The sequence below is a fragment of the Cydia amplana genome, chromosome 6, assembly GCF_948474715.1.
Source record: "Cydia amplana chromosome 6, ilCydAmpl1.1, whole genome shotgun sequence".
NCBI classification, from domain to species: Eukaryota; Metazoa; Arthropoda; class Insecta; order Lepidoptera; family Tortricidae; genus Cydia; species Cydia amplana.
Genome location: NC_086074.1, coordinates 12,335,810 through 12,358,607, shown reverse-complemented (window position 1 = coordinate 12,358,607; position 22,798 = coordinate 12,335,810). Strand labels below are relative to the sequence as shown.

Genomic DNA, 22,798 nt, shown 5'->3' with positions numbered 1-22,798 from the left:
ATATGTCCTACCTAGTATATATCCGATATATATTACCTATATCTGATGATGACTGAACATAATTATAAGTACATAACAATATTGTACCTTAATACCATAACCCACTCCGATTTAGTTTTAGCCTTTAAAAGGGACTCCTATCCGTTGCCCGTTTGATAACAGAACTTGAAAATAATAAACGTTATTTAAAATGTACCTACATGTTCCAACAATTATTTAAATGCAACCAGAAAATCCTTTCTATAAGGACGACTGTAATCGACCGGCACAGACGGTTGAACGTCTGCAGAGCAGACAATGTGTCAGCTACTTCCAATCACCCAAGTGGGAACAGTCAGCAACAAAACTATACCTACTAGAAAAATGTACATGTGAGGTACTTGAGTAGGTTTTTTTTGTCATTTACTTACTTTTAAGCCCCATTTGGACGGCTCAAGAACTTGCATGCGGCGCAATGAAACGATAATCGCATGCAAGTTCTTTTACCGTCTAAATGGGGCTTTAAATATGTACAATCACCAACCCAAACCTCCACTCCTGCCCTTGCTTTTGCAAACCTAATACATAATAATATAACTAATTGTGTAGGATACACAGGAACAAATACCCGCCGTATTTGTAACAGTCACATAACTCAGACCTAAGACGAGTGACAGTAAAATTTATGTTGCCGACTGTACATAATGCGTCCGCCGACCGTCGACCCCACCAGAAGTTGATACGAAAAGAAATGTGAGCCGATTGACCTTTGAGCGACCACCACATCGATACCGCAGGAATTGACGCGACGTATAAATTGCACAGAAAAGCTAAACAAACGATAAGCATTGAATTGATATAAATCACGTGAAAAATATACTGGGACCTCACCTAACTCAACTATGACGATAAAGAATATTTAAAAGATAATATAAATAAATATTGAAGACATCCATTTTCCCCAATCCGCATTGGGCTAGCGTGGGGACTATAGCCCAAGCCCTCTCGCGCATGAGAGGAGGCCTGTGCCCAGCAGTGGGACGTATAAAGGCTGAATTATTATTTTATTTTTTTACATCCATTTTACAGACCAGGTTTACCCCAAATAGGAAGCGAGAGTCGAGCTATTTGGCTTGACTCCTGTAACTGGGCCAGCATTTGATTACATTTTGAATGGATAGTTTTTAGGGTTCCGTAGCCAAATGGCAAAAAACGGAACCCTTATAGATTCGTCATGTCTGTCTGTCTGTCCGTCTGTCCGTGTATGTCACAGTCACTTTTCTCCGAAACTATAAGAACTATACTGTTGAAATTTGGTAAGTAGATGTATTCTGTGAACCGCATTAAGATTTTCACACAAAAATAGAAAAAAAACAATAAATTTTAGGGGTTCCCTATACTTATAACTGAAACTCAAAATTTTTTTTTTCATCAAACCTATACGTGTGGGGTATCTATGGATAGGCCTTCAAAAATGATATTGAGGTTTCTAATATAATTTTTTTCTAAACTGAATAGTTTGCGCGAGAGACACTTCCAAAGTGGTAAAATGTGTGTGTCCTCCCCCCCCTGTAACTTCTAAAATAACAGAATGATAAAACTAAAAAAATATATGATGTAGGGGAAACTGGGGAGGGTTGATCACCCCTTTTGTTTTTAGCATACATTTTCTTAACTATTTGTAGTATTGAAAAACTTTATAGACCATACGACTCAGAATTTATCTCTTCATTAATAGTTTGAATTAGAACAGATTTGTGCAATAAATTAGATCATTATTTAATAAAAACCCATAATGTTGACTTTTACCATGTGTCCCCTATGTAAGGGAGACTTGTTTACCCCTGGTCGGGAGCCTTGATCCTAGGGGGATCAAGTGACCCTGGTTCTTGGGACACATGGTAAACATATTTTTACCATGTCTCCCCATACCAGATTCTCATTGATTATATAACTCGGATCGCTATTAGCAATGCATCTATAATTTGTAAAATACACAGCAAACATATATATATTGCATCTTCCATGCTTTGAAGTTGTATTTCCGGTAATCAGATGTCTAAGCCGAAGGGATCAAGTCTTCCAGATTTGGGGACACTTGGTAAAAAGATTTTAAGTGGCAATGTCATATTTCGAGGGTAGTACCTACATTAATTTATTCACTTTATCTACAGAAAATTAATATATGAAGATATCAAACACATATTAATCCATAGTCTTATACTTTTAAAAAACAATGTAATCGTATTATCCATAAAACAACATAAAATAGGGAATCAATTTTTGTACCAAAAAAAAACAAAAATCTAAGTTATTAACATAACATTTCTTGTAACAAGCTAATTTTAATCACAGCAATTTTATTTTTTTTACCCATCACTGGTCGTTATTGTTTACTATAATAAATAAGTTTAGAAATTTACTGCTCACGTTTCGAGGACGGTGTTTGAGCTGCATAATCCTAAAATCCTTTCTATGGACCGTCGGTTCTATAGTACATAAGGTCGGAAAGCCATTGAAATAGCATTTCATCCATAAAAACAAATATCGCCGGTTGAAAACCAAATATCGTTATAAGTGTTTTTTGTCGACCGAGTAACATCCCCTGTGTGTAAAACGTTTAACTTGATAAAAAAGACCAAGTACGGGTAGTTCGTAAAATGTTGATGTCAACTTTAGTCAGTCTTTTCAAAGGCCACGGGGATAATTCCGTTTTCGGAACCGGTTGTATAATTAAAAACTGAATTATACGCCATTAAATTCCGTTTTAATAATCAATAATGAGTCAAAAACTTTGAAAGTTTAAATCAGTGTTTCTCTGGTCGTACTTTCACGGCATGATTTACTAAAGAAAAGAAAATATTTATGATAGCTCTATGAATCATTTTGTAAGTAAATTTATTACAATGTATACTTGATCGCTTTGGGGGTGACATGATCCCGGATCATATCTCCCCTGAAGAAAAAGACAAAGTCTCCCCATACATAGTAAGATTATAAAACGTGCCGTACTCGAAATATGTGTTCGCGTATATCAATGTAATCCAAGTTAATCATCACTTCAATAAACAACAAATAAAATAAGCACACTCACTAACATCATTTCCATCTCATATTATAAAATAAATCCAGTTAAAGCTTACCGAAAATTTAATATAGTACGCAGAAAATCTTTCACCGTCCGCCATTTTTGAACCACTGACTTTTCCGATACAGTGCCATGTCAGAACGTGAAGTTAGGAACGAATGAATGAGTGTTGCCAGCGCAAAAAATTGTATCTCGTTTGGTTTGATTAAAAATGAAGTTTACCAAGTGTCCCCTAGGGATCGACCCTCCCCACCCTCACCTACATTACCGTGTAAACTTCCACCGAAAATTGGTTTGAACGAGATCTAGTAAGTAGTTTTTTTTTAATACGTCATAAATCGCCTAAATACGGAACCCTTCATGGGCGAGTTCGACTCGCACTTGGCCGCTTTTTATTATTTTTATGTCCAGCGGTCACTGAGATAAACGTCTTTGACTGTCGGACATGCAGATAGAAAAGCACTCTAAGCTCAACTCAGCACTGACTTGCTTGGCAGCTATAAAGTGTCCCAGCGCCACTATGATATCATAGTTTTAGGTAAGTACGAGGGGTGTTCAAAATATTCTCGGTATGAGAATGAAAACAAACAAGTACGAAAAGTTTGATATTTTTATTTTTCAATATACTCCCCCCCTATGTTCATACACTTAAAAGATCGATCAATTATTTTTTTTAATAATGCATAAAAATATTTTTTATCTTTGGTGTAAAAATGCTCCTCCACTGCCGCCTTCAATGCTTCATCATCGGAAAATTTATTTCCACGCAGATCCTTTTTAAGATTGGGGAACAAAAAGAAGTCGCTGGGGGCTAAGTCCGGACTATACGGTGGGTGAGTAACAGTTTCAAACCCACATTCAACAATAGCTGCCTTGGCAATATGAGCAGTATGGACGGGGGCGTTGTCATGCAGAAGCATAACACCTTTGGTTAACTTTCCTCGCCTCTTTTCTTTGATTGCATCCTTTAATTGACGTAGAATGTTAGCGTAGTACTGTCCTGTGATATTTACACCTTTTTCTTTATAATCGATCAGTAATACTCCTTCACAATCCCAAAATATCGTGGCCATGACCTTGCCAGCTGAAGGGATGACCTTGAACTTCTTGGGATGAGCTGAACCCTTAATGTGCCACTGCATGGACTCTTGTTTACTCTCTGGGTCATAATGATGAACCCAGGTTTCATCTCCAGTAACTATTCTTTGCAGCACCTCATCAGGATTTTCACCGCACAGGTCAATAAAATCGGAACAACAAGCTACACGCATGTCTTTTTGAAGCCGAGTCAGCATTCGCGGAACCCATTTTGCACTTACTTTTGACATATTAAGATGGTCATGGATAATATCATGTACGGTACCAATAGAGAGATTGGTTACTTGTGCTATAGATTTTACCTTCACTCGACCATCTTCCAATATAAGTTTTTCCACTTTATCAATATTTTCTTGTGAAGTAGCTACTACAGGCCGGCCAGGTCTAGGGTCGTCTTCAACACTCTCCCTTCCACGTTTAAACTCGCTTGACCAACTTTTGAATGGTAGATAAAGAAGGAGCAGACTCACGGTAAACACAATCCATTTCCTCTTTTATGGTTTTTTGATTTTTACCCTGTTTTGTCAAGAATTTTATCACGCATCGATGTTCTAATTTAGTTAACATTGTCAATTCCCACATGATGTTCATGTTTGTTCAGCAATTGCAGAAAAACAAAAGAACATCTCGGTTCGAATTATACTTTTTTTTAATGTCAATGAATAAACCTTAGCGGCCAGTAACGAAAGAAATTTTAGAAGAGGTTGTAAGATATCAATACCGAGAATATTTTGAACGCCCCTCGTATATATTCTGAAATCTGAATGTTATACTTACATACCTACCTACAGAATACAACGACCCAACCACAAGTTGATACGACAAGAAACATGAGCCGCTTGACCTTTGATGGCTTACCACATCGATACCATACAAATTGGCGCGACTTTGCACAGAAGCTACGAGTAAACAACGCGCCATAAATCAACGGGAACCTATCTAACTTTGGAAGTCAAACGCCGATTGAATCAGAGAAGAAGTTAAGCCAAACTTATTTTGGTTTTCACTCACGTTTCAGATGCTTTATTATCCAAGCAATGTTTTAAAATTTCGTTTAGCTGTAAAATCGTTTGAAAATAAAATGTTAGGATATTAGAAATAGAGGTTGCTAATAGCCTAACATTTTATTTTCAAGCTGTCAGAGGACAGCTTCAGAGGTTGCTAATAACATAACGGATTATTTATAACATCATGTTTATGTATGTCTGTCTGTCTGTCACAAAGCATGTATTCAAGTTAATCCAAATTTAATTCCGATTTAATCGAGTGTGCGTTTGAACCGTAGCTCATATTAAGAGACCGGTATCGATTTTAGTCGCAAAAATGTAAAATTGATAGATTAAGTCGATGAAATTGTACACCTTTTGGTACGTAATAGAAATAACAAGTACTGGTATCTATTAGCACGTCTTCTTATCTTGCATTTGTACAGATAATTTTTTTGAAAACTGACTCACTAAATTATTAATGATTTTTTTTCTGATGGACGTTTAGGTAAACGCGCGTAAAGCACTGATTTAGTCGATCTTATTTGTAAATTTCGTAAAGTTTGGACTGCTAAAAATGGTAATTTTGTATTACACACATCCTGTACTTCAACTTTCATAGACTACATTTTTGTTATATGATATTGAACAAGAGTAAATGAAAGTTAGACGAAATCAATTTTCACCAGAAATTACTTCAAAACAAGTGAACATTTTTCGTAAAAATCGACTTAATTTCAACGTAATTTTGATACTTAAACTATCTACAACATTTCCTGAAACTGTTCTTATAGGTACATCATTTTTTATAATTTACTACTATAATTTTTTGATGAATTTTTAAAATCTGCCTCTTCTCGTCATATATCGCCGGTGACGCATGCTCGGGACCTCATTATTAAAAGGCAAGATGAGAAGACGTGCTAATAGAAACCAATACTTGTTATTTACGTAGATATTACGTAACAAAAGGAGTACAATTTCAACGACTAAATCTATTAATTTTACATTTTGGCTCTAAAATCGATAACGGGCTTTAAAGTAAGTAAATAATCGCGCTTTGTGGACAATGTACTTACTACGTCCTAATAATAATTATGCTACGAATGTGTGCAGAAATCAAATTTGTCGGCCCAATTATATACACGATACGATATGTGTATGCTATAAAGGCATTTAATTGAACGTTATAATAAGCACCGCGCATGAGTTTTTTGGAAGATGACAATCAGTTATCATATCTATTGGACTCCAATTTGCGAAAATGTGAAAATAACCGCAAGTAAAAACGGCCCAAACGAAAAGCGTGCGGCCTGGACTGGACCGCATGGCTGCGCCAAAATGTGGAAACAATCATGGAATGGAAAGTAAGTTTTACGTTATATTCAACATAAAAATGTGTTTAAGTATATATTTGCTTTTTTTATCGCTTTAAAAGTTACCTAGACGCGGTAGCTACGACGTAGACGAAGTAAAATATCGTATCACCTACCCTCCGCTTATAGGTGCTACGCGGCAGCCACATATGAGAACCGTACATACACCGTACCTATACCTACTTACTATAGGTAACTGTCTTTTAACATGAGTCACATGAGTGGCATGTCTTATTATCTGTGAAAAACCTACACAATTGCATATTGGACGGGTCTGAAACGGTTAACATTTTAGACTTACGTAAGTTACTGTGTCCAGACGAGCCGAGCATGTACCTACCTAAAGTCTATTTTTTTATTCCGTAGACTGAAATGACAGTTAATTGTATGAACATGAAATGTCATTTCATACTATTAACTGTCATTTCAGTCTACCGAATAAAAAAATAGACTTTACATCGATAAACACAAACCTAGTAAGTATTCCGGGCGATTCTGCGACGCCATTTAAAACTGGAATATAGTGCCGGCGCCTGAGCGACTTAGCAAGGAGCTGCCCGCAAATTAATTAGGACCAAGGACGGCCATGTACGATACATACACAGACGAAATAATGTGTCTGGCATGTCGGCATAAATCTGAAATCTAGGCAATATTTCGTCCGCGTAAAATATAGAAAAGTAGGTATCCGATGTCTATCAAAAGAGAGTGAAAAAGTCAAACTATTTGGATCCCAAATGTTATCTGAACTACACGACAACGTACTTACACTACAATTTGGATTAAATAACAAGTATTCCATATCTAAGTCAGGGTTTGAACTTTGAATCGAACTCGCCAAGGAATCCATGGGTTCTGGCTTACAGACTGTAAGCCACTCTCTTTAAGCTCTGGCATTATAGGTACATACTTATTCGAAGTACGTTTGGGAGATGGAAATACAGCAGCTAATTGCAGACATCTTATGTAAGAAAAATTAAGATACACATAGAACAATATACGACAAGTACATAAACAAGCGACAGTTTCAAACTTTTGATCTACCAATTTCAAAATGATAAGATGTATTCTTATGTACGTGGTTTGAACGTATTTTCCATTATTTTATTGAGAGTCTTTCCTGAATCGGATCGGAACTAATAGAAAACGATTTCAAAGCGCATTTGGAGGAACCCAAGCTTGTAATGAGGTTTTCGCTCACTCGCTCGCATTTCAATGGAGAAACCTAATTATAGTGGCTGTAAATTCCTGGCGTTTATAATTACTAGGGCAAGGGCGGTAATTAAGCTCTGACTTCTGATAAAAGGGGTGAGACGCGAATAAGAGGGATTGCGAGGCTGAAAATCAGAGATCTTACCATCTACTCAAATTAACACCGCAAGTTTTAGACATTAATCCGTAATGAAGTTATCTTAATTTTAACACCGCGGATAGATAGCTAATATTGAATTTACCTATTTTATTGTATTGTTCCTGTTCCTTATCTAGGTAAATACTTAGAGTCCGTGTAAGCTAACTTACCAACTCGAACAAAACAAAATGTTGGGAGTGTCAGTACCTATTAACGTCATTCATTACACAAATTTGACATTAATGATGACATTGCCACACTTTGTTTGCAAATGCCATGTAGTTTTATTTTTAGTTATTCGTACCTATATATGGCATAAATGTAGAGTTATCTTGGTCCGATTCTAAAACCATCTTGAGACAATATTTAAAGCATTTCACTCGAGAAAGTCGGACTGAATTTGACATTTGTAACACGTTGAGCAATAATAACGGCGTTAACAGCACATATATCGAAAGTCTACCAATAACTTTCGCAACATACGGAGCTAAAGCTGCTGCGGGCTACAGCGCAGCGTAGCGCTACGAGTGAGTAGGTATACCTACGTACAGTCGCTATCAGATATATCAGAGCGGCCAAGGTGTTCACAATATCTGAACACGCACTCTAACGTCCTGACAATAGAGGCGTGTTCAGATATTTTTGAGAGCCTTAGCCGCTCCGATATATCTGATGGCGACTGTACAGTATCTACACTCTTCAGCATGATTTTGTTAACAACCGTTCTACCGACGTTCAGAAGTTAAATCGACCAATTACAATAGATTGTAGGTGAGTACCTACAGTCACTAGCAATGATATCATATGTTACACAAAAAAGGCCGCAAAATAGTACAGCAAGCTGCAAAAATGCAAACCCACTTTATGAATTCATGAAGTGGATGTACACGATACGCGATGTGACACCCTCTTATTGCAGTATCGAAAGATTAGTTAAACTATTATATAAAACGGTTTTAAACTTGGCAGCAACCGAAAGCTTGAAAGTTTTCTGCCAGTCAGAGATCAAAAAAATTGATGCAAAATTGCTTTACGAAACGGATTCAGAATCTTACATTGCAGTAAACATATAAAGTACTTACCTAATCGCTATCACTAGAATATTTTAATAGTACAGTCAACAGCAGAGATAGCTAACAGGGTTTTCAAAAAGATCTGTACAGTCACCTGCAATAATATGTTACTCTTCGAAGGCCGCAAAAATATGTAACACGCTCTTATGGCTCTACAAATAAGATCGTGTCAGATATTTTTGCGGCCTTCGTTGCGTAACATATTATTGACGGTGACTCTACACGCTCTTAACACAGCAGTTGTGTACAGATCACATGGACACTTCGCCCGCTACTACAATGTTATACATATATTATACACTAGCTTTTGCCCGCGACTTCGTCTGCGTGGAGTTAGTAATTGGGGTAGCTTATTTTTACCCAATCTGCTTTTTAACGATACTCCATACAAACTTCCACCCCCCTTTTCAGCCCCTTAAAGGGAGATTTTTGGGATAAAAACTACCCTATGTCCTTCCCCGGGACTCAAAATCTATCTCCATACCAAATTTCAACTAAATCGGTTCAGCGGTTTAAGCGTGAAGAGGTAACAGACAGACAGACACACTTTCGCATTTATAATATTAGTATGGATTACCGTACTTACCAGTGTACACGTGACGACATCTGACGGATGGTGGGTAAGTCAGCGCAGCTCCGAGCTCCGCCCGCGACGTTAGATAACACCAACTTGCATGGCCTTCAAGTTTGTTTAACATTCACTAGATGGCATTAATATCAATCTTGGACACTTCTATCAGATTCAATATCTTCTAGGCAGTCGGGCCTAAAAAGAAAAGTGACAGCTCACAAGAGTCATCATATAATAGCAGTGTACTGTAATACGTATTGTTCACAAGTTCTAATAAATAAATAAAATCTTTCTGTTTACTACACCAGTGTTTAATTAACAAATCTTAGAAGCAGCGGCATAGATAGCTAGGCGTGGGCGAAGCGTGCCCTCGTCTACGGCCTCGCACTTAAGACCGCGCATATTGAAAGAAAAGGGCCTTGCAGATGCGACTTCTTTACATTAGTTTACAGTTACACTACGCCACTGCTACGTTGGCAGTGACTTACGAACTATAATTATGTACTTCTAGCTTCTAGTTCGTGATTGTTTACACATAGTTTAGATTTTCTACTTTAACCCAGATATAATAAAACGGTCGTGCCTATTGCGTTGATTGTAATAAGTAATCTTTTATTAAGGTTCTTATAATTAGTGGCCTAAGGTTCAAAATCAAATGTAACAAAACTATGTCATACACAGTAGTGGTCGCCCATGATGTAGGCAGAAGCTGTATGATAGGGAAAAATAAAATTAAGAATCAACAGGAATATCATATTTACTACTTTACTATCACTAACATTTACATAATTCAATTGTTTAAGTTACTTGGACAGTCTGTTTGTCATCTTTAGCTTGCCTAAAGGCCTGTATGAATTGCTTTCGGATTTCAAACGCGATGACCGCCGCCGCCATGCCGGTGTTCAGGCTGTCGACGCCTCTTTGTAGGGGGATGTTGAGTCGCAAACCATTTTGGGTAGCTGCTAACCTGTAAAACAAAAAAAAAAAGATCATCGCTAAGCCTGCATGCCAAGCGCTACATGGAAATATTGTACAGTCAGAATACCATATATGGATATAGATGACCAAAGTGGACAAATATATGAATTTACTTCCTTAAAATCAGGATTCTACTACTTTCTCATTTATATGGTGACAAATGTATGAAATATATGAAGGATCATAAGTAGATTTTTTTATGACTGAATGCAAAATCTTTCAGCAACAATAGGTCAACTAAAAAATGTTGAATACACTGGTTTCATAGGTTAGGCTTCTTCTAATAATTCACTACCTTACATAATTTGCTCTATTTTGAAGTCATAAACACAGTATTCTAAACGTGCTGGCGCAGCGCTGGGACTCGCCGCACCACGCCGCTTTTAAGTATAGTTAATATTTTGTGTTTGTATCTACTTTTTGTCACTAACTTAGATTTATAAGTTTTGTTTAGCCGTAAGTACTAACAATAATATGGATTTTTATATTCGAAATAAAAATATTGAATTGAATTGAATTGAATAAAGATAAAATATTTCTTAAATCTACAACTTGTTGCTACGGAGGAGCGGGGCTTCCTGATACAGGTATAATATACTTAATAGGGAGTCCCAACCTGTTACCTTGTTATGTAACATTTATTAATGTAAATAAAATATTTTCATTTTCATTTTCATTTTCATATTTTCATTTTCAAGATGCAATTGTATTTTTCAATATTAATTTACCTGTAGCTATCCTCACTAATGCCCTCAGTCTCTCCACCTATTATCAAAGTCACATGACCTAAGGAAGAATAATCCACTCCATAATAAGGTAAAACAGGTAGTGTGCCTTGCACAGTTCCCTCGTCAGTTAAATCAACATCCAAGTCAAACTTTGCATTGCTGTCTGCGATGACTACTGAGGTATGCTTTGGAAGCCGTTTAGGCAAGTCTTCCCAGTCTAGAGATGTGTAAATTGGTAGTCTAAAGTGAGCGCCAGCGCCACTTCTTACAACTTTGTGGTCCCACACATCAACACACCCTGAAAAGAAAAAAAAAGTTGTATATTAACAAGCAATTTTCAATCAAGACAAGTTATATAACTTTTTAAATAACTTTTCCTACTCCCGTACTTTTATTTGTCATTTAAAGGGTCGTGCACACACCTTTAAAACCCTACCTTATAGTTGTCAAGACAAGTCTTTAGTCTATTCCCCAAAAAAGAATTTGTGCATACACGCAGTATCTTTTTGTCGATTTTACGATACTTTGTGTAATGACCACTTAAAAAATTTAATATTGAATGAAATACAGTGTTGCCAACCTTATTTTAAATAGAATAGAATAGAATATAACTTATTCGTAAGCACAGACAATACATAATATGACAGAAAACACAAAATAAGATTAAAGTGCCACGAAATGGCCTCATCTCAGCATGTTGCTGGTGGCTTCCAGCGCTGGTCTTCCGATGAAATGTCATCTCTGACAAATAAGTGATCCATAGACATGTTTTTTTTTTTAATTTCATTCATTCATTTATTCTTTTCCCGCCCGTACCATCTTTGCTACTTCTTGAATTAAAAATATTTGTTAAATTTACAATTTTATTTAAAAGTAAAACTTGGTTGTAGAAAAAGTATTGTATGCAACGTTGTTTAACTGAGTCAAAAAATACTCGTGGCGTCTTTATTAACCACGCCACTCGCCTTTTTTGACCTCTCTTAAACAATGGTTGCATAAAATACTATAATGATTACTGTCCCTTAAAAGTGATTTCCACCTGTTACCAAAAAGTTGTTACAGCTGGTTTTTTTACGTTTTACCACTGGGAAGAACTGAGAAAATAATCCCAGTAGTTAGTTTAATTAGTTCGGATAAAATCAAAATATGGAGGATTTTAAATTTATAATTATAAAGGTCTCTTTGGGCTTCATCAATCCAGCAGACCTGTCCACTCTCGGAATACCCAACTGCCGTGAAGTGGCGCAGGATAGGGCAGAGTGGACTGCTCTCTTGTGTCAGAGGCCAAGATCCTTTTTGGGTCACTGAGCCAGTGATGTTTGTATGTATGTAGTTATCAAGATACGAACCGTTTGTCAACAATACTTTTTCACAACCTGAGCCCACCGCTACTCTTAATATGGCCCCCAAGTTGCCTGGCTCTCTAACTTGGTCACATATGATCTGCATTGGTAAGGGCTTGGACAACATTTTTACAGTTTGTGGTGTAGGTGTTTCAAAAATACCTGAAATTATAACAATTCATATTTTAGTAAGGTTGTTTTTACTTGAAATTACTGAAGAGCAATATAAAAAGTAACTAAATAATTTGGTTTAAAATCAAGTATGTAATTTCTAAATATAGTAAACATTAATGTAAGGTCAATGTGGGGACAACCAACTAACTATAAGGTAAGTGGGTCTACAAGTTCTGTTATCACTTCTAACTTTGTGTTTGTACATAATTCTTCTTCTTCCTTCTTCCTCAGCGAGTATGCGCCCACTGTTAGGCATACGCCTCTCCAAATCTCCTCCAAGCACAGAATTATAATCCACTTTCAGAAGGTAGGTAGGTAGAGCAAAAGGAGTAAATTTCTTCCTTTCTGACTGTAGCTTAGTAATGTATGTATACAAATATAGGAGGTCTTCACACAACATATACCAGTCTTCCCCAAATTGACCTTAGTTAGACAATCAAATATAAAAATCAAGTATACGAACCAAATATTCCAGGAGGTGTCTCCACATTAGACCATATTGACATCTCCTTATAAGAAGTCTTGAATAATTTCACTCCAGTCTTCGGTAAGAATGGTCTCAAATGATGTAAATCTTCTGTGTTACTAAAGATAATGTACTTAAGAGGACATTTAGCCTCGAGACCATCAACTATTAATCGCCAACCCTCTACCAGGATCTGTCCACTGCGCATTTTGTCCTTCTTTGATTTTAATTTGACAAGAAGGGAACTAAAAAAATATAATGATAATAAATAGTTTCTTACCATACCACCACCAAGAAATCTATAAAATGACTTTACATTGATTTTGATATCTTATTATATACATTAATTGTTAAAGTGCAGTTCAGCTGCTAGTGTATTAAACAATATAATATATAAGTTGCATTTGTCATGGTAAGTTTTGGTTTGTAGGCAACTGAACGATATAAAATTGAACTTACCTTAACCATCCATCATTGTCTTTCAATTTTTCATACATAATTTCATTGTTATCATCAAACACTTTTGCCTGGCTTAGATAAAACTTTCTCTTTTTCATTAATTCGTCGCGTTTTTGCTTTATCTCTTTTGATTTTTCAGGAGTTAGTTTGTGTGATGTTTCATTCTGAGAACCGTTTGTTACTGCAATTTTTTCTTTTTTGTTTTCTTTTAGTTTATTGAACTTGTCAGGATCTAAGGAAATTACCTTTTCCTTTTTCAAACTTACTTCTGAATTTGGCTCGTAAGGTAAGATTACTTTGGCTGGATTCCTGTGAGCCCATCGGCTATAAGACCTTGCTGTATCGAGAACTGGATGCCGGGCAACTAGCTGAACAGCGATACGGTGTAGATTTGTTACGGACATCTTTCCCTCGTTACACAATATTGTTTTAGTATTTTAAGGTTTTGCCAATCTTAACGCATGCTCGATTTAGCGATAAAACGAATAGAATAACACGTGTAGATACTTAAAATAATTGATGTACACAGTGCAACTGCGAAAGTTTTAGGTTATAATGTGTATTTGACAATTTTGACATATGCCAAACTTCAACTCACTTAAACATAGTTTACACGACGAAACAAACCACTGGCGACTTACTACAGCTATACTTATAAAGTCCGTCAACCAAATCTTGTCAGTAGCACGGATTTAGAGTTAATAAACTGGATCGAGTACATTGACCAAAAAGTGTGTCCACATGAGAAGTCAAACTAGAGCCCTGCATCTCGTTCTAATTAGGGTGACCATAAGACATCTGTATGTGGGATATTAGGATAACATAACATGGAATATATCAGTAGGGTGTGTCATTTTGTAAATAAAGTGAAATTTTAAGTAGTCAGGGTTTTTTTTCATTTGTAGTCGGCCTCTTTCGCACTCACTCATGGTATGTTCATAAAGGTAGGCTTCCCTTTTGTCCACTTCAGCTTTTTGAAGTGAAAACTTCTTTAGCGGCACTGGGCACTTTTTGAGGTGAGGAAAAAATGATAAACTCGAGACAGCGTAAGGCGATCACGTGACCGTAAGGGGCGTAAGGCGATCACGTGACCGGAAGCCCCGTAAGGTGGCCACTCATAATTTAAATTGCATTTAAATCAATAAAGAAAAACTCAATGTTATTTGACATTTATGTTGCGGACTCCTTTTCAAGACTCTTTAGACTAACCTAACCTATGTTCAAATAATTTGACGTTGTCATGGCAGTATGTAAATAAACATGTCAATGAAAAAGTGTGATCTTATTTGAGAATGATAATAATATATAATAAATAAATAGAATACCTCCGCTAAACGTATGTATCGTTTTACCGAGCGTCGGTAACATAGTAAGGTGAGTTTTCATTTCTATCGGCACTCCCGGAGTGCAACCGTTGTTGCTTGTTTTAAGTGTAAGCGTCATTGAAGATCTGTTTAGCAAATATGACCTTTTTTTTGAAGTTGGTGCCTTTTTTCTATTGACGGAAATGTGTCCTACCTATAAAGAATCGATTGCATATATTATATTAATTATATAAACAATTTGACACACCTTTTCCGTAACAAAATATTATGTATAAATGAGAGTCTGTAATATTTAAGGAGTTATGCACTTTGGTTTTAAATTTTGGCAATTTATTCTATAACAAATCTTAAATTAAAAATGCCGAAATAAAGACATAATACCTATTTACCTACGTTAATAATAAGAATTCTGTGAGACCGATTCACAACGTGCCGATATCATAGTCACCCTAATGAGTTTGACAATGTTGTCTTGTATTTTTATAGTAAAATGTAATAATTGTGGCTTTCTTGTGAAACAATATTCCACAATTAGCAATTATTTCACTCCAACAACCTTTAACACAACATTTCTTCACAATTTTTAAGAAATTTCGCATTCACGTGTTTTGAAGAAATGTTATCAAGTTGGGGATACCAATTAATATTTAAAGTTACTACAAATTCTACCATACTAAAATTTAGGTTTTTTTTTTTGCTGTGTATGCGCTTGGTTTAATCAGTTAATAATATTGGCATCATAATTATTTACAAATTACTTAAAAGATATCAGAACTGTAATCTGAATAAAGCACTAAAATTGTATAAGAAGGTAATTAAATTCAGTAGTTTATTGATATAATTTCTACCACAATGGTATCTTTTTAACATTGGCAACATGTGCGAGTGAGACACAGGGCTCGGGTTTTTCTATCTCAAGTGGACCGTTTTCTCTAGTCTGGTACGAACAACTTTCTGTCTCGGTGATAAGGTTCAAATTAGTATGGCAAAAAAGTGACAACTCGCTCCAGTTTAAAAAATATAACTTCATGGTCAGTAGTAAAAGGCGGCAAATTTGAAAAATCGCGGGTTAGCAACACTGTGTTCAAATAATTCCAAAACGCGTGTCATCTGTGTTTTATCTGTGGAATGTGGATCGTGAATGACAGCCGTCACCTTATTTGTTTTCATTTGGTTTTCATTCTGAATCGTTTCTGTTTCAAGAGATATTTCTGCTGTCACCATTAAATACCAATACATTAAATAAGAATAAGCAAAGCTAAGGGGCCTACAATGTACAATCATGCTCGTTGATGGTAAACATTACTAAAAATTGAGGTTATGGCAAGTATTGGAAGAACTCTTTCGAACTTTTAAGATTATGTTCAGTTTTTTTGTTTTAGGGTTAAAAGGCATAAATAAAATTAAAACGTATGCCTAAATCTATCCAACAAGACCATAAATTGTGTCCTGGAAACCGTCTATAGGCCCACATGTCTAATATTTTCAGCAATCAGTTGTGACTATTTACAAAGGTAAACCTTTTAAACACTATTAAGAGCCTTGATTATATCGCCGTTCTTTCGCAATATCTACCTAATCCATACATGTTTGTTGCAGGATTAAATCTTGCCCAATATAAGGCGTTCGTAGTAGGTAGTATCTTCAGTGTTGCCAGATCGTACCTTTTAGTACGGTTTTACGTACTATTTTTTGACCTTGCGTACCTTTTTTGTACGCAGCGTACATCGTACTAAAACCGTACTTTTTGATGTACAATTGTTTATCAACTTTTTTTTTCGTTATATTGGTTCAGGATGGTTTGTTCAGGGCAAAATATCTAATCTGACAACAATAGCCACCATAAAAAAGTACCATGTACTATAGAAAATACACGTTTCTTTAGTTGCAGTCGGCAGTTGTGTCTTTCTTACCTGTGCTTTGCTAATAGTAATAGTAATATCGTTTATTGCAAACCATGGTACAATAGAATAGATGTTACAATGGAAAAAGATGACATGGCACCCTGATAGGTTATTGGCAATTATCCATAAAACTACATTAAATAATTTATGTGTAATATTATTCATATTGCTTTGTGATTGCTTCTAATGCAGTTGCTCGAGGAATAATAAAAACGCTAAAAGAAGTTAAAAAAATGATAAAGAATTTGTTCTCGGGCTGTCAGGTACCTAAATCCTACTTTGATTAATAAAAAGGGAAGTTACATAATTATTGTTACTTATCTGCCAACTTGTTTATCTCACCAATCTTATTCAAATGCATTTCTTTTTAATTTATATACTTATGTACATTTGCATATCCAGTAGAAAGTTACTTATACTTGGTCAAGCAGATCTTGTCAGTAGAAAAAGGCGGCAAATTTGAAAAATGTAGGCGCGAATGGATATCGTCTCATAGAAAATTTTAATTGCGCGCTTTTTTTTACTGACAAGATTTGCTTGACCAGCTAATAGTCATCTGAGTGTATTTCGTTTTATTTGGCATTATTATCCAGATTACAAAACTCAGGTAGTCAAAATTCAGCCAGCCATTTATAGCCGGTCAAACAACTTAGTCAGTATAAAATGGCGCGAAATTTAAGTTTTCTATTGGACCATAACCCTTCGCACCATTTTTTTTAGATTTGCCGCTTTTTTCAACTGACGGAAATGGCTTGACAAATTTTATTTTTCATGTACCTATATCAATGCAAACAAAATTGGTTAACTATGACGTGTACACTACACTTATAGTTGGTCAAACCAATTTGTCAGTCAGTAACAATCAGGAAAACTATACTCATCCACCCACCATACCCCCCCCCCCACATAGAAATATTGTTTCTGTAAGATAATTTTACTAATAAAAAAAAACCGTACCTTTTTTATCAAAATCGTACCTTTTTTGACGTACGACTGTACATAAGCTGGAAGCGCTCTGGCAACACTGAGTATCTTTTCAGACAATACTTACCTATGGCGGTTTATGTACGTGTACAACGCAACCAAGTCGAAAAGTGACCCTTATCTTATTTACCTTTAAATTAAATAAACACCCAAATATCAGTTGTTTTATTTTTAATATGTATATTGTACAATATATACCAATCAAAAAAATTACACAGGTATGTCATATTCATCCAGAACAGTACACTAATTTACATTAACAAGTGGCATATTATATTGTAAATAACAAATATATGCACTATCTAATTATCTGCATTTTGATATGATTTTATTTTAGTAAACTTAGAAGACATAGATAGGGAACAAAGAGAATATAAGCAGTTGTTTTTGATATCTTCAAATTTGTTCATCATTTTGATTAACATTGTTTTAACATCGCTTTTAAATTGTCCGTCCATGTTTCAATTTTTTTCAATAAACCGCGAGTGACAATTTGAATTGACGTACGCAGGGCGCGCTCGGCGGAAAAAAAAATCTGTTGGTTCGATGTACATTGCTGCTTTTCTTAGCGCAATACTGCTCTTTGAGTGTTGCTCTACTTTAGTTTGCTTTACATTGCTACTGACAAGATTTGGTTGACGGACTATAGCTGGTCAAGCAGATCTTGACAGTAGAAAAGTCGCGAAGGGATATCGTCTCATAGAAAATTTGAATCTTGCGCCTTTTTTTACTGACAAGATTTGCTTGACCAGCTATAGCTAAACAGACCATTTTCTTTATTTGGATGGATTTGTTTATTATTTATAAAAATACATTATGTTTAAAATAACAAATAAACTTTAGCCTAATGTATTTAGCAATAATTTTCTATACTAAAGACACAGTAACTTCAGTAAGGACAACCTAACAATATTAATTTTTTTATTTTAGTTTTTAGTGTTACGTGGTCTTATAGGCACATTAGACTCGCGCGAGCCACGAGACGAGCCGCGAGCTGCGCCGCGAGACGCGAGTGTAAGCGGTGGGCTCGCGGCTCGTTTCGTGGCTCGCAAGCTCGTCGAGCTAATATAATTTAAACACTAACGGCACGGCATAAGGTTTATAACCGAATGACAAGCCGAACGCGAGTGTAAGCGGTGGACTCGCGTCTCGTGGCGCGGCTCGCGGCTCGTCTCGTGGCTCGCGCGAGAGTCTAAACCGCTTTTTAAGACATTTGTTGACGTTGCGATGGAAAATTTTGTCAATATGCAACACTAACCTTATCATCGGCTCAGCTGAATGTTTAATGTATTATCGTGATCTTGTGAATGCGTAGTTATTTTGTGTTTATTTTTAAACCAACACAAATTTCTAGACAAAATGGCAACAGGCGTACAACCTCGTGACGAGGAAATCCAATTTACCCGGTCTGATCTCGAAAATATTCAAGACGCCATGAAGAATAAGAAATTTCGAGAAATGCTAGCGGAGTACGCTGAAGAAGTACGTGACCCGGCGAATCAAGCACTTTACCAGAAGGAAATGACCCAACTGGAAAAAGAGCGAGGTTATGATGTAACCTTTATCAATCCGAAGGGTGGGTATGTTATCAAAACAAGCGTCGCTGGCGACCGGAAAGCGTTCGTTAATATTTGTAGCAATGATAATGTCGGCAAACCTTCCTGCAGCGTTCAAGAGGTTGATAACCAGAGAGGTATGAATTGGCAAATACCATACACTTTAATCCCTCCCAGGGAAGATTATGATCACAAAAAGCAGAGATGTGTCATTTACGATGTAGTTTTCCACCCTGACACATTGCGCATGGCAGAGGTTAACAAAAGGTTCCGTGAACTGGTCAACAAGACTGCATTGGATGGCTTGATGAAAACATACAACATTCACCTAGACAAAAACAATTTACGTTTTCCTAAGTCATTGTATAAGGGAATGACTACTCCTGCTATTATTCGTAAAGAGGATCCAGATTTTAAGGGTATTCCTTTAGATGATGAAGAGGGAGGGGAACCTTTATCTCCTGAAGTATTGGAGAAGTTATATCCACAACGCACATTTCCGGCAGCATCTAAATCAGAAGAAATTAAAAGTGTCAGTAAGTCTAAACCTAAAGCTAAATCTAAAAAAGAATTTACTCATGAAACTATCAATGGATACACTATACCCAAGTACATTATCAAACAACAGAAGAATGTTGACATGCAAGAATTCACTTATGACAAAAACAGTAAACAGTACACTGCTATACCCAGTCAAATAGTGGTTGAAATTAATCTTCCTCTACTGTCCTCTACTAAAGACTGTATTTTAGATGTTAAGGAAAAATCACTGAGTTTATCTTGCGAAAAGCCAGCTAAGTACAAACTTGCTATAACTCTTCCATATGCAGTTAATGATGAGAGTGGAAGTGCCAAGTTTGATAAAACAAAACACATGCTTATTGTCACATTACCTGTAGTCAGAGAAAATATGAAGAAAGATAGCAGTAAAGCAGACAGTGGTGTAGAAAGTGAAGAAAATTCAAGTTCTCAAAGTGATGATGATCAGAGAGATAACTTAGTGGAAGAATTGTCATCTACTGTTGCAGAGACTGCTATAAGCCCTTCTACTCAACAATTAGAACATGAATCATCTGAAGAAGCATTCTTAGACTCTTCCTATGGATACATTTTACCTTCATACACACATAACGTACTTGATGATATTGTTGCTTTTACTTTCCATGTTAAAAACACTGAGCCGGACTCTGTTAAAGTGAAGAGTGAAGGCAATAAGGTTTATATCAAATTTACTACAGTAGGATCAGGATTTGTACCAGTTCATTATGCAGCACTTGTAGTATTTGACGAGGGAATAAGATTTGAGAATGCTACTGGAGAACCGTGGGATAACAATGTTATTCTACAGTTAGAAGTGTCTGGCAACCTGCCTGAAAAATTCCAAATAGGTTTGAGTGATGCTTCTCTAACCAGTGAATACTTTGACATGTCCCAAGTGAAAAGGTCTTCCAGTGACCAATCAGCTTTAAGTCAGAAACTGCCTCAAGATGAGATTTCTTTGCCTGTTGTTGAGGTAACCAGTTTTGGCTCCGAGACAAACATAGTAGTGTCATCAAATATTGAAAATGAGGACAGTGATGATGTTGAATCACCGAGATCTACTAATGAGAAAGAAATTGTGTGGGTGGACTCGGGAATGAATGAGACCGGAGCCAAGAGTATACTGAGGAAACCAATGCACATGATGAGAAGCTTTTCAGAGTCTAGTGTGGGAGATGTTGCTTCTTCAATGGATTATGTTAGCTCTGACTGTATTCCTGAAGAATCCAGCTTAAAAAAGACTGTTAGGTTCAATGATGTCATTGCAAAACAATTTTATAGGTATGCATAATAATAAATATAATAAATAATGCATTGAAATATTTATTTAACATAAAGTATGGTCATTCCATTAACAATTCTAATTGATGTATGTTTTTACAGGTATAATTCATCTATTGAAGGGCAGAAGAAAAAGAATCAAAAGAAGAAGAGTAAAAAACGTACTCAAGACAGGCGCAAGAGTGAAAGCGAGGCGGAAGATGATTTCAACAACTCAACTCAGGTATCTTCAGTTATATTTATTCTCTATTCCAATAGATCAGTAGTCCAAATATATTCGAGTTCCGAGTAAGAATGCTTAAAAAACATTTCTCCTGACTCGTGCAAAAAAATCTTTTTATGAAATTGGTGTGTTTTGTTTAATGTTTAAACAAGTTTTAGCAAGCCAGATTTAGCACATATAATTTGCACCTTCAGCTTGCTTTATGTGTATATTGTGTATGCGTAGTTTCTAATTAATAGTTTAACAGACTTTATACTTTTTGTGGAAAACTTCCTCGTTTTGACCCAATTTCCATGGCTGATAAGACAGATAAGATAATAAAAATATTCAATAACAATGTTACATAATAAGTATAATAACAATACTTTGTAAACAAAAAGCATGATTATAGTCAATTCTGTCCACTTATTTAATTTGCTATTGTCATAATCATATTAATTTTGCAGATTCCGAAATCGAAACCGAAGTCAGCTTTAAAACAGCGGCGCGACAGCGGTCTCGCAGACACTTCTGATGTTGAAAGCGAATGCCGAGGCACTCCAACTGGCAGAGACATCCCCAGCGAACGGAAGGACGATGGCATCGACACCGACGCGTCGGATGGTAGTGCCCCTTCATCTGTATTTGACATTTACAACAATACAACGAGGAAAACAGAACCCGCTATATGGAAATCTAAAGACGAAGACAACAAGTCAACATCAGGGAAAGAAAAAGCCTCTGAACCCAAAACCTGTGATAATATTAAACATAACACTGATCTCTATGATCCAGATAAACTGAACAAGGGCCAGTACCAAGAAGTTATGTTCAAAAACGATCTCATATTTGATTTGGACATGTGAGTGCTGTCATTTCTTATGTATCTCTTAGGGATTCACACACTTAATGCTATACAAATGTCTCATGTCCCAGTTTCATTTTATTAAGTTAGTCTGCATAGTATTTTAGATATTAATTTGGAATTAGTCCCAGTTTTAATTTAGTTCCTATCCTATTGCGTGTAGCTATTTTAGTTGTTTATCGAGTTTGCTAAGTTTATGGCAATGGTTCACAATAACATCAAAATATGGTCAATTATAAAAACATTAAATAGAAAAAGATTAGCTATACAAGTGTCGTAAATTATAATAATTATGTATGTATTCAAAATATAGTACAAAATGTTACAGTTTGTACGTGTATTAATAAATAAATATTCAAAAGTAATTGTAAAAGGCAATAATTAACTTTACAATGTTACAATTTTTGTTGCATTTGTATGATGGAGTTTGTATGATAAATTATAACTTACAAGACCAATTTATGAGTTAGA

The 22,798-nt window shown here is 35.9% G+C and overlaps 2 protein-coding genes across 2 annotated transcripts; one reads left to right on the top strand and one right to left on the bottom strand.

Moving 5' to 3' along the window:
• Nucleotides 1-10,288: 10,288 nt before the first annotated feature.
• On the bottom strand, nt 10,289-14,087 carry LOC134648896 (rRNA methyltransferase 3, mitochondrial). The gene is made up of 5 exons (XM_063503490.1): nt 13,671-14,087; nt 13,209-13,456; nt 12,578-12,733; nt 11,229-11,526; nt 10,289-10,489 (listed from the first exon to the last, which is right to left on the bottom strand). Exons 1-5 carry the CDS (start codon nt 14,072-14,074, stop codon nt 10,321-10,323), a joined length of 1,275 nt encoding a protein of 424 aa, XP_063359560.1. The 5' UTR covers nt 14,075-14,087; the 3' UTR covers nt 10,289-10,320.
• A 5,015-nt stretch (nt 14,088-19,102) lies between these two features.
• LOC134648895 (protein kintoun) lies at nt 19,103-22,798 on the top strand. The gene is made up of 3 exons (XM_063503489.1): nt 19,103-21,260; nt 21,363-21,483; nt 21,930-22,798. Exons 1-3 carry the CDS (start codon nt 19,243-19,245, stop codon nt 22,326-22,328), a joined length of 2,538 nt encoding a protein of 845 aa, XP_063359559.1. The 5' UTR covers nt 19,103-19,242; the 3' UTR covers nt 22,329-22,798.